This window comes from Thalassophryne amazonica, chromosome 13 (genome assembly GCF_902500255.1).
Source record: "Thalassophryne amazonica chromosome 13, fThaAma1.1, whole genome shotgun sequence".
NCBI classification, from domain to species: domain Eukaryota; kingdom Metazoa; phylum Chordata; class Actinopteri; order Batrachoidiformes; family Batrachoididae; genus Thalassophryne; species Thalassophryne amazonica.
In genome coordinates this window covers 60,116,044-60,128,591 of record NC_047115.1, presented here as the reverse complement: position 1 = coordinate 60,128,591, position 12,548 = coordinate 60,116,044, and the positions used below count along the sequence as shown (strand labels likewise).

The window sequence follows — 12,548 nt, the reverse complement described above, 5'->3', positions numbered from 1 at the left end:
AGATTTTAGCATTGTGTTGCTGACATGTAAGGCTCTAAATCAGGGTGGGCACTTAGTGTTCCCAAGGGGCAGCATGAGTAACAAAAAATATTGTGGTGGGCCGGTGTCGCAGACTGAACGGTCCCCCCTAAAAATTGGTCCACCCTGCCTTCACTGCGCATGCGTCATTAGCCGCGGTTCACGGATTATCACTTCGTTTCTGCTTCAAACTGCACTCCAGTCGTCACCTATCTCAGCGACAGATATCTGAAGCTTTTGTACAACAATCATTTCCACATAAATTCAGTATTATTTTATCATAGATGAAGGAAGTGATCAGAGTGCCGCAGCTACACAAGCTGCTAGCTGATGCATTCACAGTGTGTCGGTCATTTCAAAGCGTCACAGAGTATTGCCTCGTTTCTGCTTAAAACAGCCTCGTTTCTACTTAAAACTGACTTTAGAATGATTTAAGAGGTTTTACCTTGTCATGTGGTGGTTAATAATCACATTAATCCATTTGATCGCTTTCGATGAAGAGACTCTGTCACAGACGAGCGGCTGAGCTCCGAATTGACGTACGCGCATTGGAGACAGGGTGGACCAATTTTTTGGGGCGGACCATTTGGTCTGTAACACTGGGCCAATATACTGAACTCAGTTCTGTTCCATATTAATTTTACCTCTATAAAAAGCAGTAAATTGTATTGTTTTGACAAGTTGTGACTATGATTAAACTATAAAAAAGTGAATTAGGCTTAGTAAACACAGCGTGCAGCTGGTCTGCTCTGTGTCATCCTGATCCTGTCAGATCTCAGAAGCTAAGCAGAGTAGCATCTGGTTAGTACTTGGATGGGAAACCTCTTTGGAACATCAGCGGTTGTGTGTTTCTCCAGGTGAAACTGGAGTTGTATCAGGAAGGGCATCCGGCGTTAAAACTTGTGCCAATTACCAATGCGGATCTGGTTGTATCCGCTGTGGCAACCCCGAACAAAAACCAGGAGCAGCCGAATGAACAACAAGGCTTAGTAAACACAGCAACATTATATCAAAATTCCCCAAAACAATAGTGAACAAGCCTTTTTTTTTCCAAAAACCAGCATTCATTCAACTTCATACAAAATGTTATTTCCACTCTGCTTTTAGCCTAACCACCTCATTTGCCATTTTTTCAGTCCTTTTTTTTTTCATATTATTTTTTTTGCAGCCAAATCATAAGCTGTTCATCAGCTATCTTTTTATAGAAACCCTTTTGCGATTGCATCCTAGGGTCTAACATCAAACAAGGTGGAGACAGTTGAGAAAAAATTGTTCTCCCGCTGAACAAGATTAGATTTCACTCACTAACCATTGCTGCTCTTTTCTAGTGCAGAATCATAATATTGAAAGACTTTAACCTATACATTATTTAAATACTTTAGGATAAACACATTTTAAGGGGACAGCTTTTCTACAGCTTTTAATTCATTCAGTGCCAATTAAAATCTATTACGCTAATTAAAAGACTGCAAGACTTTTTTCTGCTTTAAGTGCTGTTTTGTTAAACATGCAGCCATTAAACATAAATGTTGTTCAGTATGTGTTGGCTTTCAGGTTCCCAGATTCTGCAGGTTGGTGTCCACTCTGTGTGGCCTTTACAGATCTGTTATCAAACACACAGCAGGCTGATCCCATCCCCTTCCTCCTCCTGCAGGGGGACACACTGATGGCAGCTAGACGAAAAACAAAACAGTGACATTATTCTGAAAATCGGTTTTTGAATGTTTTGAACATGGCACGCATGTATCCCTGGGATGCTGTAAATTTTATATCTTGCGTCCGGCCTTGATTTTGTGTCAGGGCAGCGTGTTTATCTTTGGGCACCTTTTGGCAGCCCAGTTGACGGAAATCCATCGTAGCGATGGATAACTTTAATCCCTGAAACAGTAAAGTCGTACACACGCACACACGTACGTACCTAAGTAAACTAAGAATAAAGGGAGTCTTCAAAATAAAAGCAACACCTTTTTATTTCATGCATGATCTGTGAACATATTCACGTTTAATATATAATTTCTAAATAACTCACATGGGCCAGTCAGAGACAGTCACAGGGTCAAATGTGACTGTACAATGTCAAGGTCTGCTCTAAATGGTCGTGCGTCCACCTGTCTTTCAGAAGCTGTAAAGTCTGATGTGCTTTCTAGTACTATGTGCTCTCTGGATGTGGTTTTTGTATACCTTTTGTTAGGGAGATCTCAGAGAGCCTTTGCTTATCATGCACCAAATAGTTTGCCAGCAGATATTAGAAGGTCCACGGCCATTGAACCATTTAAAATTGTTCCTACTTTAAATTATTATTATTATTGTTGTTATTATTACTACTCACTACTGCAACAAGTACACTTTGATCACAGGGTGCTGGTCTGCTGTATCCCCAGGTTTTGCAAGAAAACAGCAGGTGGTTGAGCTTTTTCTTATCGTGCGCTATTCTTGTGGAATAGTCTACCAGTTGAAATTAGGCAGTCGAGATTGATTGAGTTGTTTAAGAAGAGAGTCAAGACTCACATGTTCTCAACTGCCTATACTTACTAAGGGTGTGTTAGCTCATGTTTTAGTGTTTTATTTAAACATTTCTTACTATTCATTGCTTCTATCCTTTTTTATTGTTTTGTTTTCATTACTCCTCGTTTTGATAAGCACTCTGTTTTGAAATTATGAAAGCACTGTACGAATAAAAAAAACCTAAAGAAAAAATATTTAGAAGGTGAAAACCTCCTAAATATATTCATGAGTAAATGTAAACAAGTGTGTTGCAGCTTCTCACTTTTAAAAACATTTTTTTAATCCAAATGAATTCAAAATGTGTCTGTGTTGTCAGAAGCAACTTGAGTGTTGGGTATTTGGGCCAATGGTGGGTCAAAGTTGGTGGAGCTGTGCAGTGCTCTTTAACTTTTTAAATCCTTGTTCAGTCACTGTAGACCTGCTGTGTTCTCATCAAGGACCTCGTTTTGAGTAGACTCCTGCTGCTTTCTGTAATCAAGAGCTCAAACCTCTGTCATAGTCAAGCCAATAATATAAAATGATAGCTCAGAAAGCAATGCCAAAAATTGATGACCAAAACGTGAACAAGGTGATAGTTTTTTTTATGTTATTTTGTTTTGTATATTGCTAATGCATTTATTACCCTCTGCATCAGTGAAGCAGTGAAAGCAAGGTATTGTTTTCACTGGTGTGTATGTGTGTTTGTGTGTACAAGATAACAAAAACAGCTGGATGTATTTCCTTTAAGCATGGTGGGAATGTTACTTTGATAGATATCTAGAGGTGATTAAATTTGGAGTAGTCTGGTCAAATGTCATGGAAAACATAGTCCAAAAAATATCTCAACAACCAAAAAGTTTAGATGGATGATCTAAAGGATGTATTGATCAGCAAAATATTTGTGATGAGCATGCAGGATATGAATCAGCCCACGAATGCCTTACAATTAAATTGAAGTATTTTTTTTTCTTAAAATATACTTTTAAACAGATGTCACATTTTGTCACATTTTGTTTTTGAACCTGATACCATTGTAATGCTCAGTCTTTGTTTCTGGCTTTTCTTTTTCCACCGTCAGAGCATCAAAACTATTTTGGGGTAGATGACAATCTGGGTCCTGTGGCAGTCAGCATTCGCAGGGAGAAGCTGGAAGATGGGAAGGAGAAAGAAGGAATGCAGTACAACTATCGCGTCACCTTCAGAACCAGTCAGGTAACTATAACAATGCTCACTCAAGAACAGCATTCTCAAAAGACTAGAATGGAATAAAAACCCTTTATCATCACAAATATTTATCTACCAGCCACATAATAAGCTTTTAACAAGGTCATCACTGTCTTATTTCTTGTATATTTAGTTCACTTTGTTGTGACGACTTATTGGCGTCACTTAGGTCGAATCTTCATCAGGCAGTGAAAGATTCAAAAGTGCTTCACCAGCCATTAAAACAAGAGGAATCTTGCAGCTTCCAAAATTTACACATAAAGTTAGGAAATCTGTTCCAGTTCTGACTTAACATAGCATAGTGGTAACTGCATGCCCCCCAAAACCACAGAGTTATTCAGGTTCATTTGATGTGTAAGGCAGTGACATATTACCAAGATCCAGTGCCATCCATAGTTTGCAGAGCCACTCCCATGAGAAAACAGGGTATCTGGGTCATGGTCACACTGCAAGCAGCGCTCAGTCAGTGAACTCCCCAACCGCTGGCATGTCTGTTTGCATGTAGACACATAGTTTAGCATTGCCGCTCTTTGTTTCCTGTCTCTCTCAACACTTGCTCTTCCTCACTGCATCTCTTAAGTAATTAGCTACTCAGAATGGCTTTTTGTCACATGGCCAGCACTTGATGGCATCTTTGTCTGCAGGTATTGCAGTGGGAAATGGGATTTATTGTTGTAAATGTGTGTAATTCTCTAAACAACAGCACTGGTATAAACAGTGGGTGTTGAGCCTGTTTGGTTCAGCAATAAAGGCACATTAATGTACTTAACAGATGAATACCACTTAACATTTCGTCACATCCACTTTATCTTAATGATTTTGAATGTTACTTGCCAGTGGTACACAGTAGAGCTCTTTATGTCGAAAAAAAAATCTGCCATAACATAAAAGACTGGCTCACTCAGTAGCAGGAATCTCTGAGTGGTTCATACTCTGGAGAATATGGAGCAAAGCCAAAACAATGAGCTCTGCATTAATTTACGTAGCTTCATTTGTCAATTCAAATGTGCTCAGGCATGTGCACAAAAAGAGAGCGAGATGCCATGCATATTGTATTTGCTTGATTAAACGTCTGGCTTTGAATAGGGGCCTGCCTCTTTCAATGGCTGGGTCAGAACTTTGTCTGAAAAAATTAACACCTGCCATAATTAGCGCCTGGCCTGATTTATGCAACTACAACTCTATAACTCCGTGGCCACGCAGTTTCATCAACATGGGTGTGACCCTTCCAACATTCTCAGACGTGTTGGTGGGTGTCGTAATGCAGTTTACCGCCAGAATAGTCGGGGGCGCGATGTGGAGCACAAGGCCTGACATTCTTTCCGCCTGCACCGCCACTATTTCCGGTATATACACAGTTTATGGGTTTTTTTTTTGTTGTTGTTGTTTTGTTTTTTCTCCTATTTTTCTGGACCAATTTGGCCCTCAATGGGCTCCACTTCTTTATACAATCAACCTCCAAACCAACGTTACGTGCAATTTCCCTCCATGAATTGCGGGTCATTTGAACGTCTTTGTACATCCCCGATTCCAATGAAGCTGGGATGTTGTGTAAAATGTAAATAAAAACAGAATACAATGATTTGCAAATCCTCTTCAAACTATAGTCAACTGAATATGAGGTCTGTTAAAAAGTATCAAACCTTTTTATTTTTAGCAAAAACCTGATGGATTTGAATCACGTGTGCTTGCATGAGCAAACCTCGAACCTTCGTGCACATGCATGAACTTTTTCACGCCTGTCGATTGCGTCATTTCCTGGTAAGCAGCCTTTGTGTGAGGACATGTGCTGTATTCTTGGTGGATTTTCATTTCAAGGAAAAAGATGGAACGACTGGAGCATCAAATTTTGCCAGAAACTGGGCGACAGCCAGGTGGAAACCATTCGGATGATTCAGACGGCTTTCAGTGACGATCCTGTGGGCATCACACAGATTAAGGAGTGGTACAACCGGTTTAAAGACGTCCGCACAACAGTGGAGAGCAAACCGCGCTCTGGTCGGCCATCAACATGCTGTTATGACCAGATCATTTCCAAAGAGAACGCTGTGGTGATGCGGGGCCGTCGTGTGACTGTCCGAGAAATTGCGGAAGAGGTGGACATCAGCACTTTTTCGGTGCATTCCACTGTAGAAGACAGAATATTTGGCCATGAAAAGAGTGGCTGTGAAATTCATGCTGCTTCTGACGGCGGAGCAAAAGCACCTTCATGTTGAAGTCTCACAGGACATGCTGTGACATGCCCACCTCTTCCACAATTTCTCGGATAGTCACACGACTGAAAAGTCACCGAAAGCCATCTGAATCATCCGAATGGTTTCCACCTGGCTGTCGCCCAGTTTCTGGCAAAATTTGATGCTCCAGTCGTTCCGTCTTTTTCCTTGAAATGAAAATCCGCCGAGCGCGCTGCACAATCCTCACACAAAGGCTGCTTACCAGAAAATGATGCAATCGACAGGCGTGAAAAAGTTCACACATGCGCATGAAGGTTCAAGGTTTGCTCATGCAAGCACACGTGATTCAAATCCATCAGGTTTTTGCAAAAAAAATAAAAAGGTCCGATACTTTTCTAACAGACCTTGTATACCACAAAGACAAGATATTTAATGTTCAAACTGATAAACTTTATTGTTTTTGTTCAAATATTTGCTCATTTTGAAATGAATGCCTGCAACACGTTTCAAAAAAGCTGTGACAGTGGTATGTTTACCACTGTGTTACATCACCTTTTCTTCTAACAACACTCAATAAGCTTTTGGGAACTGAGGACACTAATTGTTGAAGTTTTGTAGGTGGAATTCTTTCCTGTTCTTGCTTGATGTACGACTTCAGTTGTTCAACAGTCCGGGGTCTCCGTTGTCGTATTTTGCGCTTCATAATGCACACGCATTTTCAGTGGGCGATAGGTCTGGACTGCAGGTAGGCCGGTCTAGTACCTGCACACTTTTACTTCAAAGCCACGCTGTTGTAACACGTACTGAATGTGGCTTGGCGTTGTCTTGCTGAAATAAGCAGGGACATCCCTGAAAAACACGTTGCTTGGATGGCAGCATGTGTTGCTCCAAAACCTGGATGTACCTTTCAGCATCGATGGTGCCATCACAGATGTGTAAGTTACCCATGCCATGGGCATTAACACACCCCCATACCATCACAGATGCTGGCTTTTGAACTTTACACTGGTAACAATCTGGATGGTCTTTTTCCTCTTTTGTCCAGTGTACACAATGTCCATGATTTCCAAAAACAACTTGAAATGTGAACTCATCAGACCACAGCACACTTTTCCACTTTGCGTCTGTCTATTTCAAATGAGCTCGGGCCCAGAGAAGGCGGCTGCGTTTCTGGATGTTGCTGATGTATGGCTTGCGCTTTGCATGTTAGAGTTTGAACTTGCACTTGTAGATGTAGCGACGAACTGTGTTAACTGACAATGGTTTTCTGAAGTGTTCCTGAGCCCATGCGGTAAGATCCTTTACATAATGATGTCGGTTTTTAATGCAGTGCCACCTAAGGGATCGAAGGTTACACACATTCAGTGTTGGTTTTCTGTGTTGCCGCTTACATGTAGAAAGTTCTCCAGACTCTCTGAATCTTCTGATTATATTATTGACTGTAGATGATGAATCCCTAAATTCCTTGCAATTTAACATTGAGAAATAATGTTCTTAAACTGTTGGACTATTTTTTCATGCAGTTGTTCACAAAGTGGTGATCCTCGCCCCATCTTTGCTTGTGAACGGCTGAGCCTTTTGAGGATGCTCTATTTATACCCAATCATGACGCTCACCTGTTTCCAAACAGGTATTCTTTGAGTATTCATCAACTTTCCCAGTCTTTTGTTGCCCTGTCCCAACTTTTTTGAAATGTGTTGCAGGCATCCATTTCAAAATAAGCAAATATTTGCACAAAAACAATAAAGTTTATCATTTTGAACATTAAATATCTTGTCTTTGTGGTGTATTCAATTGAATATAGGTTGCAGAGGATTTGCAAATCATTGTATTCTGTTTTTATTTACATTTTACACAACGTCCCAACTTCATTGGAATTGGGGTTGTAGTTTTTTGACTCCGTGTTGTAAAGTTGGTCGTATTTGCGGACTTTTCTGCCAAACGTTTCTCTATTTGATCCATGATCAAAATGTAATTGGGGTGCACACTGCAAAAGCTTCTAAAATATGATGGGAGAGGAAGGAGTGAAACAGGAAAAGTGACCAGTCACAGCCCTTGCGGTGTCCGTCATTATGTGTAGTTTCAATTTTTAAGAGGTGCATGTCAGGGTATCTGAGAGGGGCTCGGAGAGGTTACGCAGTGAGTCAGTGGACTCCGATCTAAAGCTGTTGTCTTTGGTTCCCCACACCTAGGGATATCTGTGGGACTTAACACCATATTACAGTGCAGGCAGCAATAAGCATTTGAATAAAGGCCTGCTTTATTTAGGTGCCAGGCCTGAGCATGGTGTGCAGAAAATAAACAAAATAAACATTCGGGCGATTAATCAAGGAAATATGATAGCTTAAGACCATCAATTAATGAATTAGATGAATAACTCTTTACCATGTGTCTTTTTCATCAGCTGACCACACTCCGTGGGGCCATCCTGGAGGATGCCATCCCATCTACAGCAAGACACGGCACAGCTCGGGGCCTGCCGCTTAAGGAGGTGTTGGAGTATGTGATCCCTGAGCTCAACATCCAGTGTCTAAGGCTGGCCATCAACTCTCCAAAGGTCCCAGAGCAGCTCCTAAAGCTGGATGAACAAGGGGTGGGTACTTTTGTTGTTGTGAGAACCTCTTTGTATACATTTTCAAGCGCAAGTGCAGAATTATGCTGGTGACAAAGTAGCAGTGGAGCATTTCGACTCTAAGTGCTTTGCTTCGGGGCACATCAGCAGTTGCTGGAAGGGAAATGCATTAGTTGTAATGTTCGCACTTATTCATCCATATTTTAGGGATATTTATCATTTGGATCTATGTGTGGAACTGTGTCTACATTCCATATCCAGTCTTTTAAAGTTAGAAATGATGTACTGTGTCATGTGTTTATACAGTCACGTACACAAGTATTTGGGCAGTGATACAGTTTTTGTCATTTTTGCTGCTGTGCACCACCACGATGAAGCTATCAATGTAAACTTTCAACTTTAATTCAAGGGATTTAACAAAAACAAAGCACACTAAAGGTTTAGGAATTCCATCCATTTTTATACATAATCCCTCCATGTTTAGTCGCCATAAGTAATTGGACAAACACAATATAGGGATTGTTGTTGATACAAACTTTGAATAGTGCAACATTTGTCTGGTGCAGCATCACTCACAGATTCATGGTGGAGTGAAAGAAAGGAACTTTTTTAACAAGTAAACATAAAATTATGGGCTTAAGTATTCAGACAAATTGCATCTGAAATTCTACTTCTCTTTTTTTAAAGGCATTCTGTTGCTGTGCCACAACACCATGAAGCTGTAGTATAACTGGTGCTGCATCAGAAAGCTGATACGGATTCTCCAATCACAGCTACAGAAACTTAGAATTTCTTCAGTGTGTTTTGGGTGTCTTGGTGGTGTACCTGACTAGTTCCGTTCTTGCACAGTCTGAATTTTTAAGAAATACCTACTCCACACAAATTTACCATTCCCCCCGAGCCCACAGGGTCACCACAGTTGATTTCGTTGATGCTGATTTAGCACATGTTTTATGCCGTTAGCCCTTCCTGACAGAACTCTGTATGTACAAGGAGACTGGAGCATGAATGGCTTTGCGCTGCGCACCACCATACAGAACCATATTGTTTGCATTTCTTAGTGATTGATGTAAATGAAGTCAAATAGACATTCATTGATTTGAAAATATTTATGTACCCATCCCTGGACTTGTCAAAAGAAAACCATCTGCAAAAATGATGATTTGTAGTTTTTTTTATAGCCCCTGAAAATGAAGGGTATATGTTTGAAAATGGTGATAATTTCAAAATCTTTAATGCAAAGTTTTTATGAAACTCCTTGAATTAAATCATCAGCTGTGGTGTCAAGTTACAGAGAAATAGCAAGAACCATTATCCCACATGTGAGTTCTTTATAATAGATGAATTTTTGGTCCTGAGTGGAGGTATGGGTAATAGCATGCATAAATAGCTGGAACGAACTTTAGATTAATCAGTGTTGCCTTATTTGTCAGTTCCATTTTGCCTGTAGGACACTCAGAGAAAGGTTACAGAACTCCCTCTAACAACTTATTTCATCCTACTGCAGGTGGCTGGCAGAGGATGTCATCTTGCGTTAAGGCTACTTGAATAAAATGAGTATTAGGAATGAGGGCTTTTTATGTTTGCAGCTGTCAGAGATAGATTCATTGTGTGATCTTAACGCCTTTAATTTGTCATCTAATGAAAGTGCAAGATGAAAAGTCTTATGGTTGGAGGAGCAAGCGATGTACAGCTTATCTCACTATCAGAGAACTGGCTGCTTGTTTATGTAATTACATTCATCACCAAGGGCCTAGTTTTATATTGACAAGGGACAGGCTGCCATAATAGGATGTGTCAGCCATGTCCCTCTTGAATACTAACATTTTGTTACACTCATAAACAAAAGCAGTCCAGTGTCCTCCAAATGCAAGTTACATGGAGTCAAGATGACAAAGTCAACGTTGTGTTTTCTGGTAGATCTTTAGAGAGCAGATGATATGACACAGGAATTTGTTCACTTAACCTATAACTCTGCCTTCAGTATGACATTACAGATATAAGGAGTAGAAAAACATGATCAGTCTAACCATTCAAAAATCATTTCACAGTGGATTTATAAAGTGCACGCTAAGCGGGATTTAAACGCTCCCAACTGGCACTTCTTCTCACAGACCTCAAACCAAAAGCCCAATAGAGACCTGTTTATATATAGAATCACTTATTTTGTGCACTCCTGTTTAAATCTTTAATATTATGCTTGCTGTGTGAATGTTTAATATATCATGCACCCCCAGTCTACTGTTTTTATCCAAGCAAGAATTTCTCCGCCCATAAATGCATTTCCATAGCCTTAGTACTAGTACTGGCAGTGGTTTTAAGTTGTGGGTTTTTTGACTGATGGTCAGCAGTTGCTTCATTAAAACTTTCTCAATAATAGAAGCAAGGCTTCATCTGGCTCCCAGTCATATCCAGGTTGGATTTAGTAATACATCTGTGTTCATAATCCCTGACTGCTGTCTGATAATGCCCGTTCCCGTTCATTGTTTTGCTTCCATTACAATCGCTTTATTATACTATGCTAAGCTTTTAGTATTGTAGACTTTACAAACACCAGTGTTCATGTCTGTTTTAGTCATGTTGATTCATGTCATGTCTGTTGTATTGATGTTCCAGTAGAATCCACATTGTGGTTTGAATGGTTTACAAACTCTCTCAAAGAGCAGAGCAGCTCACTGTGCTACTTACATGGTACTTGGGGTAAAAGAAATAATCAAACACAATTATTGGTAGGGATGTAACATTCCAAATGTTTTTCTCCCAATGTGAATTCCAACACTTAAAGGTATCAACTGCTCCATAGTACCAATCAGGTAGCTATGACGAAAAGCTACAGTACTAATTCTGCATACCTGTGTAAAGGAGATTATATTTTTTCTAGAAAATAATTAGGTTTTACATTTTTTTTTTAACTACGAAAACTCCATTTAAAATTTCACATTAGACATCTTCTCATTAAACTCTATGCATTTTTACTCAGAGAACAGTTACACACTGCATAATATAGATTCCTTATTCATGCAGGAGCTGATCTTACGTACTGAAAATAATACATCATCTAATGTGTTAGATTAGAGTTTCCCTAATTGTTTGCTAACTGTAGGTAAATTAAACAGTCCTGTTTAATTTGGGCACCTTTTCACATGTGAAATGGACTGCATTTATATAGTGCTTTTCCATCTGCATCAGACACTCAAAGCGCTTTACAAATAATGCCTCACATTCACCCCGATGTGAGGGTGCTGCCATACAAGGTACTCACTACACTCCGGGAGCAACTAGGGGATTAAGGACTTTGCTTTGCCCAAGGGTCCTTAGTGATTTTCCAGTCAGATTGGGATTTGAACTGAGGATCCTCTGGTCTCAAGCCCAACCCTTAACCACTAGATCATCACCTCCCCTATGTGGAAAGCTTTATCTGAAGTGGTGCTTGTGCTTGTGGGATGAGGTTCCTCTGGAGTGCTTACTGTTTTTTAAGCAGCTCTTCCCACACTTTCCTATCCTCTGCCAAGTCCTGTAACTCTTATGGGGATCCTGAGGCATTCCCAAGCCAGCTGGGAAATTTAATTCTTTCAGTGTGTCCTGGGTCTTCCTTGAGGCCTCCTCCCAGTTGGCCATGCCAGGGAGACGACCACAGGGTATCCTCACCAGATGCTCAAACCACCTCAGCTGCCTCCTTTCAAACCGAAGAAGCAGCAGCTGTATTCAGAGTCCCTCCTAGATAGTCGACCTTTTCACCCTGTCCAGGAGTGTAAGCCCAAGTACCCAACAAAGGAATCTCGTTTCTATCCATTAGTTCTGCACGGCCTCTCCAAACTCTTCCCACACCCGAGTTTTTGCCTCAGTCACCACTGAGGCTGCAGTCCTTCTGGCCTGCCAGTACCTGTATGCTGATTGTGGAGACTTCTGTGCCAACCAGACATGAAAGGCCTCTATCTTTAGTCTGACAGCTTTCATCCCCGCAGGTGCCCACCAACAGAGTCTTGCGTTGCAACCATGACAAGCGCCAACAACCGTCTGATAACAGCTCAAAGCAGCTGCATCAGCAATGGAGGCCTTGAACATGGACCGCTCCA

The 12,548-nt window shown here is 40.7% G+C and overlaps 1 protein-coding gene across 3 annotated transcripts in view; it reads left to right on the top strand.

The window, feature by feature from the left end:
• The window catches only part of LOC117523091 (signal-induced proliferation-associated 1-like protein 2), a 258,904-nt gene that overhangs the window by 121,048 nt on the left and 125,308 nt on the right, over positions 1 to 12,548 (top strand). For all 3 annotated transcript variants that reach the window (XM_034184507.1, XM_034184509.1, XM_034184508.1), the window contains exons 3-4: positions 3,581 to 3,714; positions 8,305 to 8,493. In XM_034184507.1, coding sequence (XP_034040398.1) covers positions 3,581 to 3,714; positions 8,305 to 8,493 — 323 coding nt within the window. The remainder of the gene's footprint in view (positions 1 to 3,580; positions 3,715 to 8,304; positions 8,494 to 12,548) is intronic.